The sequence below is a fragment of the Calliphora vicina genome, chromosome 5, assembly GCF_958450345.1.
Source record: "Calliphora vicina chromosome 5, idCalVici1.1, whole genome shotgun sequence".
NCBI lineage: Eukaryota > Metazoa > Arthropoda > Insecta > Diptera > Calliphoridae > Calliphora > Calliphora vicina.
In genome coordinates, this window is record NC_088784.1 from 109,447,478 (window position 1) to 109,473,828 (window position 26,351).

The 26,351-nt window shown below is 33.5% G+C and overlaps 5 protein-coding genes across 7 annotated transcripts; 3 read left to right on the forward strand and 2 right to left on the reverse strand.

Annotated features, from left to right (window-relative positions):
* Positions 1-6,146, reverse strand: yki (Transcriptional coactivator yki). The gene is made up of 6 exons (XM_065511935.1): positions 4,932-6,146; positions 1,124-1,197; positions 877-1,035; positions 679-782; positions 428-596; positions 1-356 (listed from the first exon to the last, which is right to left on the reverse strand). The coding sequence occupies exons 1-6, from the start codon at positions 5,807-5,809 to the stop codon at positions 229-231; spliced, it is 1,512 nt and encodes a 503-aa protein (XP_065368007.1). The 5' UTR covers positions 5,810-6,146; the 3' UTR covers positions 1-228.
* A 1,103-nt stretch (positions 6,147-7,249) lies between these two features.
* Positions 7,250-11,400, forward strand: LOC135961043 (uncharacterized). Of its 2 annotated transcripts, none has more exons than XM_065512510.1 (8): positions 7,250-7,994; positions 8,328-8,677; positions 8,742-8,933; positions 9,060-9,211; positions 9,706-9,810; positions 10,171-10,301; positions 10,358-10,618; positions 10,675-11,400. In XM_065512510.1, exons 1-8 carry the CDS (start codon positions 7,868-7,870, stop codon positions 10,782-10,784), a joined length of 1,428 nt encoding a protein of 475 aa, XP_065368582.1. In that variant the 5' UTR covers positions 7,250-7,867; the 3' UTR covers positions 10,785-11,400. The 2 variants fall into 2 exon arrangements, with proteins under 2 accessions (XP_065368582.1, XP_065368583.1); XM_065512511.1 differs by having other exon boundaries at positions 7,252-7,994; positions 10,687-11,400.
* A 2,037-nt stretch (positions 11,401-13,437) lies between these two features.
* On the forward strand, positions 13,438-15,214 carry l(2)09851 (WD repeat-containing protein 1 l(2)09851). Of its 2 annotated transcripts, XM_065511102.1 has the most exons (3): positions 13,438-14,209; positions 14,281-14,957; positions 15,016-15,214. In XM_065511102.1, the coding sequence occupies exons 1-2, from the start codon at positions 13,473-13,475 to the stop codon at positions 14,924-14,926; spliced, it is 1,383 nt and encodes a 460-aa protein (XP_065367174.1). In that variant the 5' UTR covers positions 13,438-13,472; the 3' UTR covers positions 14,927-14,957; positions 15,016-15,214. The 2 variants fall into 2 exon arrangements, with proteins under 2 accessions (XP_065367174.1, XP_065367173.1); XM_065511101.1 differs by having other exon boundaries at positions 13,439-14,209; positions 14,281-15,214.
* Positions 14,938-26,056, reverse strand: Pms2 (mismatch repair endonuclease PMS2). The gene is made up of 6 exons (XM_065511100.1): positions 25,903-26,056; positions 25,684-25,843; positions 24,911-25,620; positions 23,593-24,850; positions 23,273-23,523; positions 14,938-15,147 (listed from the first exon to the last, which is right to left on the reverse strand). Exons 1-6 carry the CDS (start codon positions 26,002-26,004, stop codon positions 15,043-15,045), a joined length of 2,586 nt encoding a protein of 861 aa, XP_065367172.1. The 5' UTR covers positions 26,005-26,056; the 3' UTR covers positions 14,938-15,042.
* Positions 18,301-22,755, forward strand: LOC135960693 (solute carrier family 2, facilitated glucose transporter member 1-like). The gene is made up of 7 exons (XM_065512053.1): positions 18,301-18,486; positions 20,984-21,079; positions 21,149-21,309; positions 21,370-21,964; positions 22,028-22,240; positions 22,303-22,405; positions 22,468-22,755. Exons 1-7 carry the CDS (start codon positions 18,388-18,390, stop codon positions 22,719-22,721), a joined length of 1,521 nt encoding a protein of 506 aa, XP_065368125.1. The 5' UTR covers positions 18,301-18,387; the 3' UTR covers positions 22,722-22,755.
* Positions 26,057-26,351: the final 295 nt, after the last annotated feature.

Genomic DNA, 26,351 nt, shown 5'->3' on the forward strand with positions numbered 1-26,351 from the left:
TTTAAAAGAAAAAAAAAAAAAAAGTTGAAAACATGTTTTACAATTTGATTGATTGAATCGGATAATTTTTTGCTTGCAAAAAATAAACATAATTAAATCTATGATAAATGGAAATACTTTTACTTTTTAGCTTTTTTAATAAACATAAAAAAATGTTGAAATAATAGTTATATGCGCGCTTTGCTTATTTTAATTATATATATCTTCGATGATATAATAAAAAATAAATTAATTTAATTTATACCATTCCAAATTATCTGGCTTATTCGAAGGCGAATTGAGCACATCGTTTAACATGCAAATGTTATCATTTAGCTGTAAAGTTGTGTCCAAATTATCTATAATGCTGCCGTTTTCTGAAATTGTAAACGAGAATATAGGTAAATACAAATTTTACAAATACATATATTTTTGTTATTTGAATTACCACTTATACAGTCCATGCTGGTATCCATGTGGGTTATAAAATCTGGATTGACTGCAAATGAATTTGATGATAAACTTAAGCCACTATCACTCGATTCTTGTCGAGCGTGGTTATCACCAGAAAGAAACGGATCCATATGTAAGCTAACATTGTGTTTGTTTAAAGACTTCTGTGGAACAGTAGTAAATTACAATATTTATTTATAATTTGTCAGAATGTTATTTAGTTGCACTTTACAGAAAAATACTCACTTGTCCTGCTTTTTGCTTAAATATGTCTGTATCTTTGTCGATTTCAGTTGCATTTACCCAACTCATTTCAGATTTAGCTTTTATTTCTTTTTGAAATAAAAGTGCTAGAATAAATAGAAATCGAGCAGAATTTAGTATTATTATATTATTTGAATGTGGTTTCAGTCAAATATCCTGTTGTATGTTATATATGCTTACGAATTCGTGGATCATTCCATGACGTTGTACGATCAATATGGTTTATGAAGTAAACTTCACCAGTTTCTGTTAAGGCTTGTTCCCATCCCTCTGGCAATGGACCCAAATCGCCATTTAATACACCTGCAGCAGCTGTTTTGTTGTTTAATCTTGCATTTGCTAAATGTGTTAAGAAAACGTGTTAACAAAAAAAATTTAAAAAAATTTCATACATCCGCATGGAAAAGATCTCATGTGTAATACTTACCAGCAGCATTTAATGCTTGCTGTTGTTTAAATTGTATTCTAGGGTCTTCCCATTGTGTGGTTTTTGTAGTGTGACTAAAAAAAGTGAAATATTTTAGTATTCAACATATTAAACAAATCAAAAATCTATAACTAATAAATGAAATTATTATTTTTTTAATGAAAAATTAAATATAGAAAAGAATAAAGAAAAGTGCAAATATTTAATACTAAAAAAAATCAAAACATTTTTAAATCATAAGGTAAAAAGTTTACTTTTTTTTGGATTATAATTAAAGTTGAAAGGAAAAGTACAAAACCAAAATGTCGACTTATATCTTCATATAGGAAGGTTAATAATAATATAGGTACTCCACAAGTTCCATTAGAATTAATATTGATGTACCAGAGATTACCCAAATTAAAAGACTCGCGCTTGATGCAAACCAAGTAGAACAAGAGGCGTTATACGAAGCTTTTCATCATACACGTGCATGAACGAACGAGACGCAAAATTGTCGAATGCAAGAAAATGCAAAACGGTCCGATTGCCTTTAGTTAATCAACCCAGAACTACTTTGCGATTGGTATAAAAACGAAATATGCTCAAACAACAAAATTAAATCTATATACATAATTTTTAAAGCCAAAAGTATAAATTATAAAAAAATTTTGCATATTTTCAAGGGAATAAATAATCAATTGTAAGCGAGAATTAAAAAACTTTTTAAACATATTAAAATCATTAATTTTGTAAGGTCAAAGGATACGTTTGCTTTCCAGTATTAAAAAATAGTTTTAGGGTTCATTATCTCCCTTACAGACATTTTTTTTGTGTGTAAAATAACCATTTGGCGTTTTAGTTTTTTACAAGCCTTATTTCAGACTGATATTGAACTTAATTTCTGGAGTACAAAAACATATTGGGCCTTACCCAAAACTAGCATTATTATTTATACATGACGGACTTATGTTCATTTGCAAATTCATCTTGAACCGAAGGATCATGTTATCCCCTTCACAATGAGTGACAAGAATATATATACATTTTTCAATCCGCTTGAAATTCCTAAAATTCATTTGCGATCTTATATATTTGCGGGTTTTATATAATTATTGTTTATTATTACCAAATATTTCGTCTTTTTAGTTCCTCTTGTTTCGGCAATATTATGTTATTATCATACGCTGAGTCAGATCTGAGTTCACATATTTTTAACTATATCGGTTGAACAGATTTTTCCAAACATGTTTGGAATATTTATGTTAAATTTATAACAATAATATTTTTCCCTAAATAGCAGGCCCTCCACCGTGTATATTTATATTCTGGAGCCTAGGCAGGGTAGTCGATCATCTAAGTCCGTCTGAATTCAACTTTGCGAAGACGTTAAATAATACAATGTAAAACTTATATGGGTATGCTATAGAACTTCGGGGAAATTTAAAAAAAAAATCCAGTACCTCAAACATTAGAGATATTTATTAAAAAAATACGAAAACTAGCATTAAAATTAAAATGAACAGTGTTAATTCTGTTATTATAAATATTTTAATTATTCATTTTATTTTCACGATATTACAAAATATTTTCTCCTAGCATATTCTGATCCCAAAAACCATAATAATTTCCTTCAAATGCGGCATAGTGGTGTCGAATAAAAGTGGTAATCTTCTCTTCTAAACTACGATTGCAAAGCAATTACTCTATTAGAATACAAGGTGATAATAAAGAAAATCCCTTGCCTCTAAGTTATCTCTTATACTTTAAAATATATTTAAGTTTTAATTTTAAGGCCTTAATTTTGTATATCACGTTACCAAAGTAATATTTATGTGGAAAACAAAAACAAAATTTCACGTCACCAAAGTGATATTTATGTGGAAAACAATCTACATAAATAACACTTTGGTGACGTGATTTAAAAAAATAGGGCCTAAAATTTTCGGTTTTTTACGTATCGGTTTTTCGCAAATATCATTAGTTTTTATCTAATAAACTCTAAACTAATATGTAAAAACTTTTTTCCAAATCTCAATCTGTCTATTCGCGAAATATAATAGTTTTGTATTATTCATTGAAAACATAACTTTTTAAATTTAAAAAAAATACTACGATAACTTAAAAGGACATTTGTTTATGAGCATCCAAATCAAATTCATTTAGTGGATATTACAATAGGATTAGGATTAAAATCTAAATGAGGTACCTGATGAAAATCGATAGATATATCAAACCGATTGATTTTGAAAATTGTGATGGATGAATATTACGATATATTTAATAAATCAATTTTAAACCAATGGCTTAAACTTTTATATTAATATAAAGCCAATGTATAATTTTAAAGTAAATTTTTAATTAGGCTTTTGAGTTCATTTATTATAATTAAACAGTAATAATTCAAAGAATATCACTGAATACTTATTTTTAGACAATTGGCAAATTGTGATATAAATTAATTCCAATGTATTAAAATACATTTTTTTAAAAAAGGCAAACGGAAATAATAATAAACTCATCATATACTTCTTCATTTTCTCCAACTCCATCGCATATCTTAATATGTAAATTCATTCCGCATTATGGAATGTATAGAAAAGTTACAGAACAATAGCTCAAAAACAATAACAAAGTTCTATTTGTAGGATTAGCGAAACACCCATAATTATTTCTTTAAATTGAAGATTTAACGTATATAGCTTAGTCGAGTACTGATTATATTATAAAATATTGTTAAACACTTGAAAATAACTAAAAGGATTTAATGATTTATTTCAAGAATGGAAAATTTGATACGATCGTACTATTTCATATTGAAAAGTACCGTAGTACTCTTGCGACGCATTTGTCACTTTCTACCAATTTTCAGAATTGTATGTTAACACGACAAATTAACAAGTTCCTTTCAATATAAAAGTATTTTCCATAAACAAAAGTGTGTATAGCAGTATTATCTGTAGAAAATCTATAAAAAAAAATCTCCAGAATAACAGTATTATCTATCATGTAAATATTATTTTGATACCTAACCTATCTTGATTTGTATAGAAAAGTTCCGACAAATACACATTATTAAGTCTATAGTCTTAATGAAGATGGTCATGTGGTATCATGTCATTGAACGGGAAAAACATCCATATATCCTAAGATATTTATACAATTAAACTAATGTGAGTCAAGTATTTAATTAAAATTTTTCGTACCGATCGATTTTTATGAAGGTTTATGTTATTTAACAGGGTAATTCACGTCACCGTTTTAAACCCTTAAAAAATTAGATGTATAAGTTTTTACAAGGGTAAAAAAGGTTACGTGAATTACCTTAATATAATAATGATCAATAGCACAAATTGTCTAAGTGGTACAGCAAGTTTTGAAAAAAAGACATATTGCAAAAGGTAAACAAAACATTTTAAATCTACTTCCGCTTAATGAAATACATACATAAATAAAATATATGGCAACGCAATTTGTGGTACATACATATGTATATCCAGATAATCCAATATGAAAATTCAAAAATAGTTGTAAATGGTGTAACTACTTAAAAACCAATAAAATAAAAATACGACAACAAAACTAAAAAATCAAAATCTAAAGGATATTACCAACATTTATTTACCTCTTAACTAGATCGGAAAAAAATGAATTCTTGAATGTTGCAAGAACGAATTTCAGCAGCATGGATAAAAATGGATTAAACATTTAAATTGTTAGCAATAAAACTATTTATATATGTAGATATGTATAGTATACTCTGTATGTTATAATGATAATAAAATAAACAGAATAATAATAAAAATAATGAACATTGTATATCACTTACTTTAAATAGTATATCTGGCCATCGTTGGTCTTGGCTTGCTCCCAACCAGGAGGAAGAGGACCTAGTTCATTTTGCAACTGAATGGGACTGATAACATCGTATGAACGTTGTTTCATATGGTACGGAGCACCGCCTGCACCACCACCCAAAGCCAATATGTTATTGCCATTTATCCCAGCAGCGGCGGCAGCAGCAGCTGCTGCTGCGGCAGCATTGTAACTTAACAGAGTACCGGGAAATCCTGGACCAGAATTGCCACCGCCACCTCCACCGTTCGAAACTTCACCAGAGCTTTGTTGCTGCATGAAGGAGTTCGAGTCGTCGCCAATATTGCCGCCATGTATATTATATGTTTGCTGCAGTGAAGCAGGACTACTATGGGCACGAGAGTGACAGATTTGTAAACGTGGTTGATCTGCCTGAGAGGCGGCTGGTGGTGGTGGCGGTTGTTGAGCATTAATCGTCGTTGCGGGCTGTTGTACTGACGCCTGTGCTGCTGCTGCAGCGGCAGCAGTCTGTAAGTCTGATAGCGATGTTGCTACTGATGTTTGATTTATATTTGGCTGTGAACCACAATCGTACGCTGAATCCACACTATTGGCCCGAGAATGTGATACTGTCGGTGATTTGGGACTGGCAGCAGGTGGCGTAAAAAATGAATTTGGCAACTTCCGCATACGCAAAGGCACTTGCAATGGACGCTTCGATTCACTCGGATTTAAAACACTGTCGAATAAAATTTGTAAATTTTCATCCGAATTTTGATAATTACGAACAACCAAATTATTCGACGATTTCGACGCAGCCGACGTCGAGTCATCCGTTTTAACGCTGCATTTGCTCGCGTCGTCACTCGCGCTGGACTTACTCAACGACATTCTTGTGTGTATTTATACAAGAAGAAAAAACAGGTCGAAGTATCGTAAATGAAAAAAAAAAAAATTGTGTATACTCTTCGTGTTAATTACGTCAAAATGATGGCTGGAACATCATTTCCAATTGTAAAAATCGTTCAACGATATTTTAAAACACTTTATTCACAACAAAACAAAAATGCAGCGATATTTTTCTTTTCTTCTTATACACAATATTAAAATAGGAAATGAAAAACAAAAAGAAAATCCATCAACCAACAAACGAACGAACAAATAAATTCTCACAACAAGTTTATATTTGGATTTCTTCTTTTGACTACACTACACTTCAGAAGTTCAGTGTATTGGTATTTTTTTTTTATTGGTTTTAGAGTTGCCAATTTCAGCAATCCATTGATTATGATGGGGCTCTGAACCACCTCAGATGGATGCAATAAACATTTCTGCTCAACTTTTCACCAATATTAACGATTAACACTAAGTAATTTTATTACAATTCAATAAACTTTGAACACACTTGTCACTTTACGTTATACACAGCTATTTGTACTATAATATTTCCATGTTTTATCGACGTTTTAATAAATTCTGCGTCGTGGATATTGTGGGTGTTGTTACGTTGTTCGAAACACTTGTTAGTTACTGGCAACTCTGAGAACCTGTTGAACTAGTTGGCTGGGTTCTTTTATTGAATTGTTGTTGTCTGTTAGTGCTGCCATATCATATAGAAAACCATACATTTTTGATGGTGGCAACACCGCGGCTGACATGAGCGGCTGACATCAGCCAAACCATTTTTTTATATGAAGTTTTTACGAGTTAGCCAAATATTCCCATAAGAAATACACAGGCACAAAGTACTCTGTGGCACAGGCGTGAGCATGTGAGCTGCTGATGTCAGCTGGAGCAGAAGTATAAAGTTGCCAGATTTATTAATAGTGTTAACAATTTTAGTAAAAATATGTATTTTTCTTGAAAATAATTAAAATTTATGCTTCATACTAATTTTACTAAACGCTAATAATAAAGTATGTAGTATTTCTATTTAGTTTTTTGGATATTTCGGACAATTTTATTATTTTACTTTTGACACATAGATGGCTCTGTACGAAATTATCATAAATGTTAGACAAAGATGTTGAATTTCGTTAAAAAATTATTTAATTGACAACTAGAGTATAAAATTTATAATCAAGATGCATTAAATATACCTTGATTCAACATTTATTATGCATTTATTTTCTTATTGCCATTTTTTCGTTTCTGATTGTATTGCAGTGTGGCATCTCCATTTGCCCTATTGCGATATAAGAGTATACGCCATTTTCTTTTCTGCTGCCACAAAACGAGCGACTACTTTTCTCGTGTGACAGCAGCTGTCACCAAATGCAACTGGATTTTTTTTTCATTCGACAGTTTTGAAGTTTGCCTAGAAAGTCAAAATAAAAATTTTGAAGTTTATTAATCAACTAACAAAAAAAATTGACAATACGTCTGTCAAAATATTGGCGCAAACTACTTAGCCAAATTATTAACACAAAAAATATAAACAAAAAATTGTTACTGGTAAAAAATAAATTAATAAAGTAGGCCAGAAGACAAAGTGAAAATAAAAAAGTTCTTTGAAAAAAAATACTGACAATCGATACAGCGCAAAGCAAATCACAGCAAGCGCGGTGAAGTAGGCGTCGTTAAAAGACAGACAGACGGAAAAATATATAAAATAATTTTGAAGAGGAACAAAAACGAAAACATTTCACATCTCCCGTCGTCACTAAAAAGATGTATATTGTACATCGTCAACGTTTGCAAAAACTATAAATTATTTTATCAGAAACCAATTAACGATAAATGGAGACATTCTATAAGAAAGGAACTTGTATAAAAGGAAACACAAATAGATTGTTCTAAAAAAAATATTTTTGTGCGTGATTTCCATTTCCACTCACTGCCACCGTTGGTGAATTTTGAAGAATTTAGCTAAATGTTAACTGTATTATTTGACCATTGAACATATTAAAATACGTGTACGCCAGGGTAAAATCAATATTACTATATAAAATGTTATCGCCCGACACTTTACATCACCAGGAAGAGGTTAACTCTGCTCTGGACCGACAGATACGCCAGGATATTCAAGATATGGCCCAAGAAGCTCAAATTCAAGCACAAATTATAGCACACGAAGGTAAGTGGTGTTTTGTTATTATATTTTGTGTTTATTTTGCAAAAATGACTTTTCTCCAAGCTGTCGCAGTGACGGACGGCAACGTCCGTCATTTGCCTGCCATATTTTTTTTTCGTTTTTCCAACCAACTATACGTCAAATTATGTAATTTGACGTATACATACCAATTTATACAGAGGGGTGATTGTGTGTGCGTGCGTATGTGTGGAATATTTTGTTGTGGTTGCCGATTGTCTTATTGAAAATGTCATGCAAATAAAAAAATAAGCAGCATATTTATCTATTTAGTAAAAAAATAAAAGTGTAAAAATATTAAACAATTTTCCATCTCAGCACGGGACCGATTTCAGTCCACCTCCAGTGTCGACGATGATGCACATGAAGATATTGAACATGACGGCGTTACTGTACTGGGCGTTGTGGAGGAAGACGATCACCATGAAACTATAGTAGAAGAAGATATATCTGAACATGATATGTCCGATATGCATGATGTCAAGGATTACAAAGATATGGTTATGGATTCGCAGGATGGAGGTCTGCCAAGAAAAAGAAGAGGCAACCTTCCGAAACATTCTGTGAAAATACTCAAGCGTTGGTTGTATGAACATCGTTATAATGCCTATCCTAGTGATGCCGAAAAATTTACCTTATCGCAGGAAGCGAATTTGACAGTGCTCCAGGTTACTTTAATATTAAATTAAATAAAACATAAAGCTAAAGCAAGACTATTGTCTTTTTTTCTAGGTATGCAATTGGTTCATTAATGCTCGCCGCCGAATACTGCCAGAAATGATTAGACGTGAAGGTCAAGATCCATTGCACTTTACAATATCGCGTAGAGGTAAGAAACTAAACTCGTCAATGAATTCTACGGGTAGTTTGAATAACTCGGGAAATGCACCAAATCCTATTACTGGTAGTCCGGCTTCAGAAGTAGTAAGTATTTGTGTAATGTAAAAACTGTAGGGTTGGTTATTAGCAGTATTCTGTAATTATACTATAACCAATCTTACAAACAAATTATCTTAAAAGTTAAATTCTAATAAACAAAATGTGTAACAGATTGTAGGAGCCACCGAAGAGGTAGAAGGTGAAGAGGTACATGATGGAGTTGCCAACGTACTGACAGCTCTGGGACACTTTGTGCAAACGCCGGGTGGCCAAATGGTTAAGGTAGAACCCGATATGGAATATGATGACAGTGTTATTTACAGGTTTGTTTACTCATTAATTTCAATTGGAATGTCAATAGGCCATTTCAATAGAAATTACTTAATTTAAATCCATTTAATGTTTATATTATAAACCCACCTAAGATGGCAACAAGCAATTGTATCAAATCCTCAAGGCTTTCAAAACTTGCATCCTCAAATTCAAGCCAAAATTTTAGAAAAAATTCAAGATGCTAAACAACGTCAAGTCGCCACAGAAACTGTCGTTAAATACGAATTTCCCAAAAGTTATTCAAAGCCTGATTTAACCTGTTCAAATAATACTAGTAATCTCACAAACTCCCAATATACAGCAAAGTCCAATTATTTTTACTCTCATACTCTAAATCAACTATTTCATATACAAAATAATAATAATAAGTCTAGCAAAAACCTTTTTCAAGACGCTGTGAGGTGCGCCATTCAAATTTGTATTTTTTTGTATTTTTTTTACAATTCATTTCGATGTCATTGTTTTTTGCTTATGTCACTTTTAGATCTGAAGATGATAGTGTGAATGAGTACGACACTTGTGAGGCCCAAAGCGAGGAAGAAAGTGGTGGTAAATTTGAAAGTTCTGATGCATGGCAATCGGTAATGAAGTAAGTATTTTAAATTCCATCGTCTTGTTAAAATCTGTATTCTATTGACTGCAATTTCGAAACACTATTTACTTCTTTTAAAAATCCTTTTTTCTTTTTGGTTTCTTTTTCGTTTTTTTTTTTCTAAAAAATGTATTACATACATCGTTTTAAAATTGGTATATGTATATGCTTTTGTTTTGTATTTAAAATTCTACTACCTATATTTGAATAATCCCAAAAACACAATCACAACCAACACCACAACAAACAAACAAATACATATATGTATATTCTTGTATATACACTTTACTGCAAAAATTAAAAACAAAACATCAAAATTTTGCGTTTATACATTTATTTTTACGGGACTGTTTTCAGTACCGAGGAAGTGACGACCACCAGTCCTACTGCTACAAATAATACATATTGGACATCGGCGCCGCATCCCCATTTGTCACATCTGCCCCAACAAACCTCAAACGAAAGCACTCTAACTACACAAGCGGCAGGTAAGCACAATTGATGAATTGAGCGTGAAATATCAGAGTAATATCTTGTTTCTTAGGTAACACAGGAATTGCTGCTGTCTCCCATCAATCTGCCAATATTGTTTTATCCACTGGCGAAGTGGTTACCGAGACGGCATGTGTTGGAGCTGAAGCCACTGTTGTCACTTCACATACTCCTGGTTCGGGAGGACAATTAATGGCTGCCAAGCATAATAACAACAGCTTGCTTAGCAATATTAATACACTTCCCAATAACAACAATAATACAATTACCTCTAGTGTACAAATCATACCACCTAGCACAACATTAGTAAAAGGTATAAAACATTTCATTATCGGTTTTTATTTTTTGAACAGTTGGTTCTCATTTCAGCTATCGCAAAAGATAAATTCAAATGCTTGTATCTGTTGGTCGAGACGGCGGTGGCAGTGCGCCAACGTGAAAAAGAACAGGATGAAGACATTCATGTCTTGGGCAATTGAGTCATAACGAATTCCCCTATTAACCTCATCACCACATTCATTCATATCCAAACAACAGCATCAAATCTCTAAGATTTTACGGAATTTTTAATTCTTTTACAATATTTTTTGTTATTTTTTGTATCCATTAAAATGATTTCTACTATAGTTTTAAATGTATGAAAGGAATATATTTCCATTTCGTTTCAATATTTTAATTTATAATCGTAGTAATGTTTTAAACAAGTTGTTTTTAAAGAAGATTTCAAGATCTCTTTCGTCTTCGTTTTACTTCCATTTATTATCATCATACTAAACAGTTTAAAAACGATTTTTAACTTTTTTTATATTCTTAGATGTTTTAAATATTTTCATTTCCACATTTTATAAATAAATAAAAAACGAAACTTTAATCGAGTTTATAAATTAAATAGAAATATTTATCAAGGTGTTTTCAAAATCCGCGAGTATTTGAAAATTTTAATAAAAAAAATGTGTACAATATTATAATTAAATCTTAGTAATCACTTAAAATTAGAATTAACTTACAAATAACAATGAAATTAGGCAAGTATTTTTGTATATAATAATTAAATGCAGCCAAATAAAGAAACGACTTTTTATGGTTTAAAAAAAATTAGTTTATTTAGTTTTTCTGCGGTTTTGGAGAAAGTTTGAGGGCAAAATGTCGTTTTTGTGGGTGAAATGTCTTTGCTGCAGTAATAGTTTGTGAAATTGTCGCTTTTCGACCAACAATAAAACCGAGAATTTAAAACTCTAATTTAAAGTTATGCGGTTAGCTGTAAATCTTGGCTACAATTTAGTGTACCATTATTACGTTAATTTTGGAAATAAAATACATTAAAAAAAAAATCCGGTATTGTAACAGATAAAACTATACAATTTTCTAATCTGGGAATTCAGCATCGTGGTCAAGGCAACAAAATTATGCTACTTCAATGTTGGTCCAATAATCCATTGGACTAAGTGAAGTAGGATTAGCTGTGCAGTTGTTGTTGTTGTTGTTGCTGGGTTGACAGCCCTTGGCCGAGTGAGCTCGGGTCATTCCGGTGCGTAGAACCGGCTGTCGTGGGAATGAGCTGTGCAGTTGAATATGTGGGGTTATTATGTAACTCGTTTCGAAAAGAAATTCGTTCGAATTTGTATGCTTTATACATTGTATTTCGAAAGTGTTTTGATTCCAATCGAATTACATAATAACCCCACTGTATCTCATTTTAAAGCTATTTCGATAAGCATCCAAACGATATAAAAAATAGTTTTTTTTTCAAAATCACAATCCTACTAGAGTATTAAAAAAAACAAAGAAACCCGGTTTTCTGGTTGTCGGAAAAATTTAATTTTTTAAAAACCCAGATTCCAAAACGGTTTTAGTAGAGAAACCTGGTTAACCGTGTTTTTTTTTATTTTAAACAAGTTCTGTTACATTACTTTTTTGTTTTTATAACATATTTTAATCAGAGTGAGATTTTCGATAAGAAAATAGGTCTGTTCATTTACTTTCCCAGTAAATACTTGCAACGAGAAAATAAAATCAAAATTTAGTAAAAAGTAAACGCTTTTCCAGTAACAATTGTTTTATACACACAATTTTCTTATTTTATTCCTTTTAAAATGTATAAATACTCACATTTTCTTCAATTTTATTGAAAATTCTTTTGTTTTGAAATTTTTTCACCACAAATGTAAATAAATAAACTATAACACAAAACATATAAAATATAAGCTGCTAACTATTACGAGTTCAAAATAGAACTTGTAATAGTTTGCAACGAGAGAAAACTCTCTAAAATTTATACGCTCTTGATTTTTTCTCTACTTGCAAGTTTTTGAGTTAATGAACGCTTTTCCAGTAACAATTGTTACTAACTAGTAACAACTTTTAGTTATTGAACATAGCTAATATTTTCAAAATATATAAGAGCAGCAAAAAAATCGTTCCCACGACAATTGGATCTTCTCTCCGGATCCGAATCTCATTCGGCCAAAGATTGTCTCAGCAACATCTGTTTCAATCGGAAGTATTTTCCCAGAGAAGAACTTTCGACGACAGCAGATCTTTTATTACAACCCTGGGAATTTAATTATTTTGTTAATGATTTGCAGCTACAAAATGAGAAAATATTTTTTGAAGAAGATGAAATGCTTTAATGTTAATGGATGTTTAAGGATATTTTTTACGTTACTGATTTTGTTATACTCTAATGTTCTTAATTATAAAAAACGGTTAACTGATACAAAAAACCGGCCTGTCGAATAATTCGAAAATATTTATGATATTTTATATTTTTGAATTATTCGTCGGTTTTTCAAAGAGAAAAAAACGGGTAACCGGATTTGGTTTTTGAATACTCTTCTTCAAGTTTTTTTTTTTTTTGGTTTTCCCTGGATATGTTTCATTTTTTTTAAATTGGAAAAGAAAAAAACATATACAAACATTTTTACATTTGTTGACAAAATTATTTCTTATCCGGCCTGTATTTTGGAAAAAAAATAATAGCCTACTAATCACACACTTTTAAAACATTCGTTTTAAAACAGATCTATCCCATAAACATTAAGTTTATCAAAAGTTGGCAACTCTGTATTTTTGTTTAGTATAAAAAAAAACTCAGTTGCACGTGTAATTTGTGACAGCAGCTTTATTATTTTTTATTTCATTAAATTTTAACAAAAAATTAAGAAAATATGGATAATGAAGATTTAGATATGGAAGTCGTTGCTCCAGAGGATGCCGAAAGCGATATGGAGGGTAATGATAGTGATGGTGAACAACAGGACGACGGCCAAAAAGAAGTGTATTTGCCGGGCAAACCCTTGGAAGCCGATGAAGAGTTGGTATGCGATGAATCAGCATACGTTATGTTGCATCAGGCCTCCACCGGGGCACCCTGTCTTAGCTTTGATGTTATTGCCGATGAATTGGGAGAAAATAGAGAAAACTATCCGTTGACAGCCTATATGGTGGCTGGTACACAGGCATCACAAACCCATGTCAACAATTTAATTGTTATGAAAATGAGTAACTTGCATAAAACTCAAGAGGGTGGAGACAATAAAGATGATGAGGACGACGAAGAACTGGATGACGATCAAGATGAGGTTGTCGATAAAGATGAACTAAAGAAACCCGATATGACTTGTGCTTTAATAAAGCATCAAGGCTGTGTTAATCGTGTACGCTCGAAGCGTATTGGTAATACTGTCTTTGCGGCCTCTTGGAGTGAATTGGGTCATGTTAACATATGGAATTTATCTCGCCAACTACAAGCCATTGAAGATACTCAGCTTTTGAAGCAGTATGAAAGAGAAGTAGCCAGCGAAGTAGTTAAGCCAGTTTTCAAATTTAGTGGCCATCAACAGGAGGGTTTTGCTCTTGATTGGAGTCCCTGTGCAGATGGTGTGTTGGCTACTGGCGACTGCAAGTAAGTTACAGTATATTCTATATATTGAATCTTCTAATACATGTGTGTATTGTTTTTTTTTATTTTTGCAGGCGCGATATTCACATTTGGTCTCCGTTGGAAGATGGAACATGGAAAGTTGATCAACGACCATTGATCGGTCATACAGCATCAGTGGAAGATTTGCAATGGAGCCCCAATGAACGCAGTGTCATTGCCTCATGCTCGGTTGACAAGTCCATACGTATTTGGGATGTGAGGGCACCGCCCCAGAAGGCCTGCATGCTGACGTGCGAAAATACTCATGAAAGTGATGTTAATGTTATATCATGGAATCGCACTGAGCCATTTATAGCAAGTGGTGGTGACGATGGTTTCTTGCACATCTGGGACTTGAGACAATTCCAAACTAAAAAGCCCATTGCCACTTTCAAACATCATACAAATCACATAACCACCGTCGAATGGAATCCAAGAGATGCAACAGTTTTGGCATCCGGCGGCGATGATGATCAAATCGCTCTATGGGATTTGGCAGTAGAAAAAGATATTGACCAGGAAGCTCAGGAAATGGATACACAAAATAATGATGACCTTCAAAAATTACCACCTCAACTATTGTTCATACATCAGGGCCAAAAGGAAATCAAGGAATTACATTGGCATCCCCAATTGCCCGGAGTTATTTTATCAACCGCCCATAGTGGTTTTAATATATTCCGTACAATAAGCGTTTAAAATCATCTATTTTAAGATTAAAGTCATTTTAGTAATTATTTTTTTTTGTTTTTTTTTTACATTTTTGTAAATATGTTTCTTTTTAATAGTAATCCATTAATATAAATTGGAAACCGTTATTGTGCGCTGGCATTTTGATCTTGATCCTCCTCCTCATCATCATTTATCAGCATGGCTGTGTTAATGAGGTGACGCATGGTTGGACGGCCATGAGGACAATTCTGTAAAGTATATAGTTGAGATTTTTTATTACGATCAAATAAATATTCATGCTAAATACTAAAACTATTTTGCTCGTCTTATCAATTAGTTGCATATAATAATTTAAACAAACAAACCCCCTCGTAGGTTAAGATATTGCTCTTGGCCTACACATTTGTTTACGTATTTGCATATTCATCTCTACTCCCTGCTCCACCATAACATGCCATTATTTGTTATCAGTTAAATTACACATTTTTATATCCCTTTAAATAAGCTTTGAATGGTTGTTGTAACAGTTCGACTGTATCCGATTGTTCTTTCCTGTAATTATAAGAGTGAATATTTTAATTATTTGTGTTGATGTCAGTAGGTGGAAGTGGGAGTTGGAGAAACTGCGCCACCTCAGTTGGTCTTAACCACAGGTCTATGGGGCGCAAATTTGTAGACCTGGTGGGACAATTAAATAAATGTATTGTATCGTGAGGACTTTGATGACAGGCGGGGCAACGGTTTAAAGTGCCAGGAACGATACGTTCTCGGTAGCAGTTGAGGAAACTGCACCAACCGGCTCTTAATTGTGCTAATATAGTTCTTGTATGCCTTGGTAATTGTCTCTCACAATCCGATATCGCAGGGGGGTGTTCATTTAGGACTCTGTTGCATGTGTAGCCATTAATGGCTTCAGTAACCGCCGTTTGATGCAACAATTTCCGAGCACTTGCAATAGACAGTCTGTCGACGTCCGATGGTATGACGTCTTGGATGTCGCTGCGAAAGTGTCGAAAGTCCATCCGGATGTGTCGGGGAAGAGGATCCTGCATCAGAATCTGATGGTTGGGGTGACTCGGCAGATGGCATGCCAACAGGAACTGTCTAGTCAACAACACATTATGTTGTCTGACCGACAGTAACCTGGTCTCCTCATGTAGATGATCCACATTCGTCATCTTGACACAACCGGTTGCGATCCGGAGAGCATTATTTTGGGCCGTTTGTAAACCTCGCCATTGGGTGTCACTGAGGAAAGAGGTCCATACTGGGGCAGCATAGTTGAGAAGAGAGCGACCAATTGCCTTGTATGTCGCTACAATCGTCTCTTTGTTCATGCCCCAAGAGGTGCCAGCTAGAGCTTTAAGGACCTTGTTCCTATTTTTAACCTTTTGGTTGATGTAGGTTGCGTGCCTTGAAAAGTGAAGGAGGCTGTCGAAGACTACCCCTAAAATTTTCGGGTTTTGAACCGTGGGGATAGTTCGACCTTCGACTGAGATGTTGAGCGCCGTCCTTACTTCTTTAGTCCAAGAGGTGAAAAGGGACACCGAGGATTTCGGAGCAGATAACCTGAGTTTGCGTTCCTGAAAAAAGTCTGTTATGGTGGCCAGGTATCGGGTAATTTTGGCACTTATGTCGTCGATGTTGACACCTGATGAAATAATAGTGCAATCATCTGCATACGACACCATAGAGACATTTGGGGGGGGTTCAGGTAGCTTGGCAAGATATATGTTGAAGAGCATCGGTGATAGTACTCCTCCTTGTGGCACGCCCATCTTTATCTTGCGGTATTTTGATTTCTGGCCTCTGAACTCGACAAACGCATGTCTTCCACATAGATAGTTGGCTATCCAGCGTTTGACATCATTTGGGAGTGTGGAGTTCACGATGTCATTAATCAGTATCGAGTGATCGACCGTATCGAATGCCTTGGATAAATCCAGTGCGGCGACGATGGTACGTTGACACGGTCGTTGCTGATTGAGGCCATTGGCGATCTGGGAGGTTATCTGAGTTAGAGCCGTTGTTGTGCTATGCGCTTCCCTGAATCCATGTTGATGTGTGGCGAGCGGGAAATGCTCTTTCAGGGTGGGTAATAGTAGGGATTCTAAAATCTTTGCTATTGGTGACAATAAGGAGATGGGGCGGTATGATTCTCCTAGGGTAGCTGATTTTTCCGGTTTTAGAATTGGGATAACTCGAGCCACTTTCCAGATATCTGGAATCACCAAATGGTGAATCGAGAGATTCAGAAGGTGGGTGAGATATTCCAGACCTACTTTACCGAGCTTCTTTAGCATTATCATTGAGATACCATCCGGACCTAGAGCTTTAGAAGGTTTCGATTTGGAGATAATGAACTCGACTTCACGGGAGGTGAAGGAGCGTGGCTGAGGATCTCGAGTAAGATTCTTAGTTCTCCGAACTATAGTCCTTTTGGTCCGGCTCTGCGTGGCGGGGTGTTCTATAAATTGCCTGCAGAATTGTGTTGCGCATTTCTTGGCATCTGTATGTTGCAAGTTATTAAACGCAATAGCAGCGAGGTTTTGATTTCTATTATTGTTTCCAGTTAGACTTTTGATAGTAGACCATAGCGATTTAGAGTCTGTTGAGCAATGATTCAGGTGGTCCAACCATTTGTTGCGGCGATGTTCGTCGACGATAAAGTCAATTTCAGCCGTCAACTGCTCAATTTGCTCATTAGCTGGATTGCTAGCACGCAGGAGATCGCGTTCCTGAGCCAATCGTGCTGCCTGTGATGGAAAATTTGGTCTAATATTTGGTATTCTTCCTGCGGGGATAAAGCGCCTTACCGCCTGAAGGACTATCTTTCTAAAGATTGCTTCACCCCTTCTGGCACATGTGGGGGGCGGCAAGTGACGTAGTGTATCGTCTATGTAGTTCGTAAAGCTGTGCCAGTCAGCTTTGTTGTAGTTAACGAACGTGCGCTTATCTGGCTCCACAAAGTCGCTAGACTTCTCTACTGTGATCAAGATAGGGATGTGATCGGAGTTTAATGCCGTTTGGGCTTGCCAGGTGGTATGGGCAAGAAGTGACATGCAGACGATGGAAATGTCTGGGGAGCTTGAACATCTAGCAGTTATTCTCGTAGAGAGGTCTTCGTTAATTGCAGCGAAGTCCGAGTCGTCTATCTGGTCTGATAATGAAATACCGCGTGGATCGTTTGGTAGCTGGGAGTACCAACTCTCGTGGTGAGCATTGAAATCACCAAGTATTATTCTGTTATCTCCTTGCAAAAGGTGTGCTACGCTGGGATGATAACTAGTCCCAATGCTGTTTACGGGTGGAATATATACATTCCACCCGTAAACAGCATTGGGACTAGTTATCATCCCAGCGTAGCACACCTTTTGCATGGTAGTTTACTTTGGTTGCCTACTAGGTAACTATAATCATTTAGATTATTTTAGAATTCAGTTGCAGTTTTTACAATTGTCTATAACGTCGGCGGGTATCAAATTACAATGGCTGAACAAAACGAATTACAAATTTTAAATAAAACGGATGTTTCGCATACTGAAGGCCATACTAATAAGAATCAACAGGATATCGGAGCAGCAACGGTAATTTTTTCTAATATAGTGTTAGCAGTTAATAATACATATTGAACAATATAGATTATTTTAAAGTAACCAACTAATAAGATACATTAAGACATTATATTTATTTTGTTAGTTGCTCATAATGGTCTAAGAAATACACAGAGCATACATAAATTCATTTGAGATGTTTGTGAAGGTTTGTGTTTCAGTAATTTGTAAACTATTTTTCTCGAGTAAAATAATTACATACATACGATATTGTGAAACAAATTGTTGGTTAAAAAACGTTTTTTACGATGTATATGTGAAAGGTAAAGATTAAAAAAATTTTAGAGAAAAAGTGTTCGGTGATAGAAAATAGAAAGTTAATTTCTGTAAAAAACTATTATTTTTGTTAAGAAAAACGTTGGTTGTTTCTTTAAGATGTATATAAAGTACGTATGTTCGAGTTACAGAAAATCAAAATGTATCCATAACAAGATAGAATACTTCAGTCGACTCTGCCTTTTCCGCATTTTTCGTTTGCGATCCCATTAAGTATACATATTCTGAATAGTTATATATAGTGGATTCGATATAGGCATGTCCGTCTATATGTTGAAATCAATTTATAAACATGCATAGCTATTTAAAATCGAGAAAATCTGCCCACAAATGACTGAGATATAAAATAAGTTATTGAAATTTTAAAAGAAAAATGTTTTTGCTCAATTACTCAGTTACCATACTTTCTTACTTATTTTTGGTTAAAAACAGTTTTTTGTAAAAAATCGTTTTTTGATGATAATTTGTTTATACATACATACATATCTTTTATAGCAACTGCAATTGCCGTTACCGCTAAAATAATCCAATAAACGAATTTTCTTAGTAGATTTCAATTCATTTATTGAAATCTACGAAAATATACACAATCTAATTTAGTTAATACAAATTTATCGTTATCCATGTCCGCTAAAATACCGTGGCAATCGCTTTAAATTGGTACCTTTATTGAAAATTTAATTTTTATCTGTTTTAGTGAAATTAGAATGATTTAGAAAAATACCAAAATCGAATGGTTGATAGATAATGAATAAGTTAAGAAATAATAAAAAAAGTGCAAGATTATAATTTGGAAATGAGTTTGTCATTCTGTTTAATGATCAAATGGTAGAAATTAAGTTTTTTTTAATTCCTCAGTGTTTTTTTGCCCATCGCTTTTAACATTTTTGAAATGATGTTACTTTATTTGCATTTTAGATGACGATATACAGCCCAATTATGAAAAAAAAATTCCCTGGTAGTTTGTTCCCCGGGAGTTTTTTTCCATTGAATTTGAATAGAAAAAATTGGAAAAAACTCCCGGGAATTTTTATTCATAATTGGGCTGATAGTCACCTAAAATGCAAAACAACGTATCATCCAACAATTCGAAATTGATTTTATTATTGATTACGATTTAAACTTTTAAGATACAAAATAACCAATTTATAACCAAAATAACATACACTATGAGTGTTTAATTAAATAAATCCGTTTTACCTTATTTTAGGCAAAATAACGAAAGACACATAGCATAAAATGTAATTTTTTTAAAAAAAATATAATTCTAGTTTCAATTTAATTAAGGGGCCAAATTACCGCATTCGTGATCGAATGAGCTATCGTATTGAAAAATGATTTCGATATCGAAATTATGATCAAATGTATTAAATTTCTTGTTTGATATCGAATGCCATAATCTCAAATAAGAAAATTACGATCAATTTTACTCTATATCGAATGCGGTAATTCGGCCCCAGATTTGAAAATTTTGTTTCAATATCTCAAGTAGTTTTCATTTCATAACGTTTTTTGCTTCTCCTATAAACTTATGAAAAGTGATGTTATGTTATTTTGCATTTTAGGTGAAGATATGCAATTTTGTATTTTGTAAAATTAGCTTTATTAAATAAAATAATTTCAATAATTTAAAAAAAAACGACGATATATGATGTTTTTTTCACTCATATCTACACCGTGAACTGTTTTTGATCATTTTTGTAACGAAAACGTCTCCAAATAATATGGGGTATTTAGAAAATTGACACAAGGACAGATGTGTTGATAGACCACATTATAATTGCCAACACAATTCTGATGTTTATATGTCAGTGTTGATGCTTTTTTCGACAAAAAAAAAAAAACAGAAATGATTCTTGTGAAAATGAAATGCATGCAAACGAAATTGCATAACTATCGATAATCACTGTAAACATTTCTACATAAACTAATTCAAGTGAAAAGTTTGTAATTTAATTAATTATCAAAATCCTAATGGTAATTTCATAATTGCTTAACACTTTGTCAACGTTAATGTGTTTTCTTTTTTAAATTGTCCGAACAAATATTTGAGTGTTGCCTTGAAGGCTGAAATATAATTTACTAATTTGAATTTAAAATGTTTAATGGTAATGAAAACTTATCGTGTTTGTTAATAACAAATATAATAAAACACTGCTATTGTTAAAATGGTTTAATTAATATATTCTTCCAGTGGACAAAGTTATTGGTGTTTGCTGGATATGCATCCACTTTAGGATCAGCTGTACCAGCTGGATATTGCATAGGAGTAATGAATAGTCCAGCCGTGGTATGTGTAATTGTGCAAAGTATAGTTAAAATATTTATGGTATTATCTTTATCTTTCAATGGTTTTCAGTTCATGCGTCATTGGTGTAATGAGACATTAATATACAGATATGATGTATATTTATCGGCAGCATCAATTGAACTGCTGTGGTCTGCTATAGTTTCTATATTTTTAATAGGTGGAGCTATAGGATCACTGACTGGAGCTGGTTTGGCTAATAAGTTTGGAAGGTATGTATGTATGTATACACACAAATAATATTTTTTCATATTCATATGTTCTTTTTGCAGAAAAGGATGCAATTTTATATGTGGAGCCTTGTTTTTTGTCGGGGCAATATGTTTTTTCTTTTGTCGCATGATAAGTTCGGTGGAGCTTTTACTTTTGGGCCGTTTCTTTGTAGGCATTGCGTCCGGTTTAACTACCGCCTGTCTGCCTATGTATTTAAGTGAAATAGCGCCGTTGGCATTACGCGGCACTTTAGGTGTATTTTGTGCTGTAGGCTTCACGACTGGTGTTGTCGTTGGCCAGATATTTAGCTTACGTTCGGTATTTGGGACCGAATCTCATTGGCATGTTGCATTAAGTTTCTATGTCATACTTGTTGTTTTGTGTTATACACCCTTCTTCTTGTACCCGGAAAGTCCAAAATGGTTGTATATTGTTAAAAAAGACCGTGAAGAGGCCCAAGCGCTGTTAATGCGTCTAAGGGGAAATGTTAAAGCGGAGATTTTGGCCCAAGAGCTGGAAACCATGGAAGCAGAATCAAATTTAGTGGGGCAAGCAAGCAGCTATGTAGATGTGCTTAAGGATCCAAAGCTGTTAATGCCGCTTATCATTGTCTGTGCATATCAAGGAGGTCAACAATTGTCTGGAATTAATGCGGTAATCTGTTTACTTTATATGTAGTAGGGTAGATTATCTTAAAATGTCTTTATATATTTTCAGATATTTTATTATTCTGTCTCAATATTCCGTAGAGCTGGTATGACACCACAAGCTGCAGAATGGGCCAATTTGGGGGCAGGTTCAATAAATTTGGCCACATCCCTATTGGGACCAATTCTTATGGCCAAAATTAATCGTAGACCACTTATGTTAATGTCTACGTTGGTGTGTTCCTTCTTTCTGCTAAGCTTTGCCTTAATGCTTAATTATATTGTGAGTTGTAAAGATTTGTTCCTTTCTCTGATTCTTATACTTTATGTACAATATAATTACAGGACAGTGTCAGTTGGTTTGCTCAAGGCTGCATATCTTGCATATTTCTATACATATTCTTTTTCCAATTTGGCGTGGGACCTATACCATATTTCATTGGCTCAGGTTGGTTCTTTGAAGTATTGTTTTTGCCTTATACATATTTTAAAAAGCTTAAATCTTTTCAGAACTTTTTGAAGTATCTCCCAGGCCAGTGGCCATGTCAATGGGCAGCTTGTCCTCATGGAGTTGTAATTTTATAATTGGCATGACTTTTCCCAGTTTGCAAAATGCCTGGGGTTCATTTGTGTTTCTACCATTTTCGATAACATGTTTCTTAATGTTTTTATTAACGAAATTTTATTTACCCGAAACAAGAGGACGCGATCCATCTCAGGTTGGACCTTTAATTTCTAAAGGTTTCAAATCCAAAATTATGTAAATATATTGTCAATAAAGAATAAGAACATATTTCACCACTACAAAAATAATTGACATCAATATACATATATATCCGGGAAAATGGCTGAGATATAAGAAAACAAGTAAGTGAGAGAGGCATATACCGTTCACTAAATTATACTTTAAAATAAATTTGTTTAAATATTTTTAGCTAAACAAAATTATTTTATTTTTTTAAAAAACTTTTTTTTCCAAATTTTTTTTTAAATTTTTTTTTTTGAAAAAGAATTTATGACAAAACAATTTTCTGAGGAAAAAAAATTCTGTTTAAAAAATATTTTTCCCGATTTTGACCAATACTAGGTCCAACTTACTATATATAGTCTTATAAACATCGTTGCAATATCTGGAGTAATCCATACATTGATCAAAAATAGAGGTTGTCCCGGTTTTTGCTTTATATCTATCTCAGTTATTTGTGGGGTCGGACACTCCGATTTCTAAACAAAACTTTGTTAGGCTTTTGACAATGAGGTTTCATCTCTAAGTTACCCTATTTATATTTATTAAGATTCCAACAATACAACTTACCCAAGGTTGCTCGATTTCACCCATGTGTTTGACCAACAATTTCATGGTGGACTTTTTTAAAGATTTACCAATCATAACCGATTTGCGGCAAGCTCTAGAAGCAAACATAGCTCTAATGCGCGATGGCCGACACATTGTACCTTCAGGTGCGTCCTGTAGCATAAAAATTAATTCATCTATGTCCTCCTTACCAAACTCCCAATTTTTACTGAAAGGTTTGCCCAGCAAACGTATTTTTTTGGTGGGAGGAGCTATTTTTAGAACAAAACGTCTTGTTTATAAAGATATTAAGCAACAAATAATATAATTCTGTGCATTACCATTATTATCAATCTCGAATTTAAAGCCATTCTTCTCAAATATTGACAAATGATCGATTAACACCATTTCATTGACAGCGGTTAAGTCCAGTGGCTGAGGCACTGCCAGTGGTTGATGTTGTAATTGTACCGTATTCTGCAGAGTTTCAAAATTGTACTTCTCATCGGTAGCATGTTGATCGACTATAAAGAGGTCAGTGTCTAGTTTAGCTATAATAAAACCCAAATTAAATTGTCCCAGTATTTCCATTTTGTCAAAACAGTTCTTCGTGATTTCCTTTTGTAATTCGGCCTCAGCTTTCTTGTTTTGATTTGGATTTATTTCGCTCTTAAAACGTAAACGTTCTAATTTGGCTTTACGCTGCCGGTCATTTATTAAATTTTCCTCCGCCTCTAGATTCAGTGTTATTTCCGCCAAGGATAATTTCAATTCACTACATGGTTGATTTCTATACTCAGCTTCTGAATCGCTTTCATCTAGTTCTATGTTGTCATTGAGATCATCGGGTGATAATGTTGTTTCTTCTGGAATCTCCAATTTGACTGGTCTAGTTTTCAAGGGTGTTAAATTTTTGCAGTCAATACGCTCTACAACATATTGAGGTGATGTTTTTGTCATTAGTTCATCATATTCAAGGGATTCTTTTGATAAGACTTCAATATTTGGCTTACTAATGTCGTGACTTTTGTCTTCTTTATTCTTCACTTCACTTTCTTCCTCGCTATCCGGTTCTGATTTATAACTGTGCTCTTGATAACTATTGGTACTGGAACACACAGCATTAGTGGTAAGAAAATCTTGTATTTTTTGCAATTTTAACGTTCTGGTTGTTATTTCATCAGCATATTTTCTTTTTTTCGGTTTAGATTGAGTCACTGGACCTACAGTATCCCCCGTTTGCTTCCACTGCGTTAAAACGTCCATAAATTTTTGTGTAGATGTCAGGGGAACATCCTCTTCAATTTCATTCTGTACATTCTCTGTTTGTTTGGAACTTTTGTTAGCTTTATCCACTCCCATTATGCTGAATAAGGTAGTGTTTTGCATTTTAAATGTCGAAGGTATATTGCCAAATGTTGTGATTAATGCTTTCTTGATAAGGGCTAAAAGTATCTTCTCGTTGTTGAGCAAAAGTTGACGTTTGTCTGGTGTTAAATTGACATCTACCGACTGGCGATCTGTTATAATATTGAGATAAATAAAGGGATACTGATTGACATTATAGCGATGATAGCAGTCATTGACGACTTTTGATATCTGCAACAAGACAATAGTTTATAAACGAAGCTAAACATTTAAGTTTGTATAATAACTTACATTTTTGGGATCACAAGGTCTGGAATTGACATAAAAATACTGTCTATCTTTGGAAGAGCGTCCACTGCCATGTTCACAACTAGAGATATAACCCTCAAGTTTGAACTGCGAATCATACAGCTGTATAATATCATCTTTGGTCAAACGAATACTACCACCTATGTCATTTTGCAATTGTTCCATTAATAAATTAGCTGGTATGGCTACACCTTCGCTGTCTTTTAGGGGACATTTAAGTTGTAAAATGTCATTCACCTGACGACTACCAAATATGGCAGAAATATTGGCCAAAATATCTTGAGATCCATGAGTTTGCACTACCACAGTCTTGGATCCTTTTAAAGTTTGGTTACTACATATAATACGTACACCACGGGACACAAGACAATACGCTTGCAGTATTTGACACATTTTTGTAAATTCCTTTTTTATATTACGCACAAAATCCCTTCTACGCACAGGTAATGTTTCAAACAGACTTGTAAGTGTTACGGTTGTTCCAATGCTACGGGCACAAGGCTGTCTTTTTCGAATTTTACCCTCATGATCTAAATCTATTTTAATGGCCACATCCGTAGACTTGTGGCGTGTTGTTATCGACATGTTTGCCAATGCACATAAGGAACTTAAAGCTTCACCTCGAAAACCAAATGTTTCCACTGATTGTAGGTCTACAAATTCTCTTAGCTTCGAGGTGTGATATTTGGCGGCTGAAAATTTTTATTCGTAACAATTAAAATAATTCTTTTTAAATACGATTAACATTTGCATACTCATTCCTTCAAGATTATTTTCCTCCACACCGCAACCATTGTCACTAACTTCAACGGATTCCAAACCTTGATCACGTAATTTAACTTCCACTAAGGTGGCTCCTGCATCTATAGCATTTTCTACTAATTCCTTAACCGCTACGGCCAAACTTAAAACCACCTTTTGGAATATAGTTTATGTTAAATTTGTTTGTACAATTTACTGATGTTATTACATACTTGGCCCGAACATATTTTATGCACCGTATCCTTGTTGATGGCTTTTATAGATTTTGATTCTTCCTTTGTCCCTTCTGGTACTGAAATTTCTTTAGTTTCCATAATTTATAATTTTATGTGTTTGGTGAACAAAAACAAAAGTGTTTGGCGCTTTGTTTATGTTTACTTTTTGTGACAGCCAACTATTAGAGATGACATTTCTATAGTACACAGACAAAATTTGAGTTGTTGTTTGTAATTTTATTATTAAACAACTTAGTTTTCAATAATATTATAAATTTGAGATTCAAAAAATTATAATATATTAAATATAATAATTATTATACTTAATTATTATTTTATATTAACATTTTAAAGCTTTCTTTGAATATTTTCATTTTATTACATCCATATCGTTAGTGTATCATCTCTAAGAAATGTGTCTTCACTACAAAAGGATTTGCAGCGAG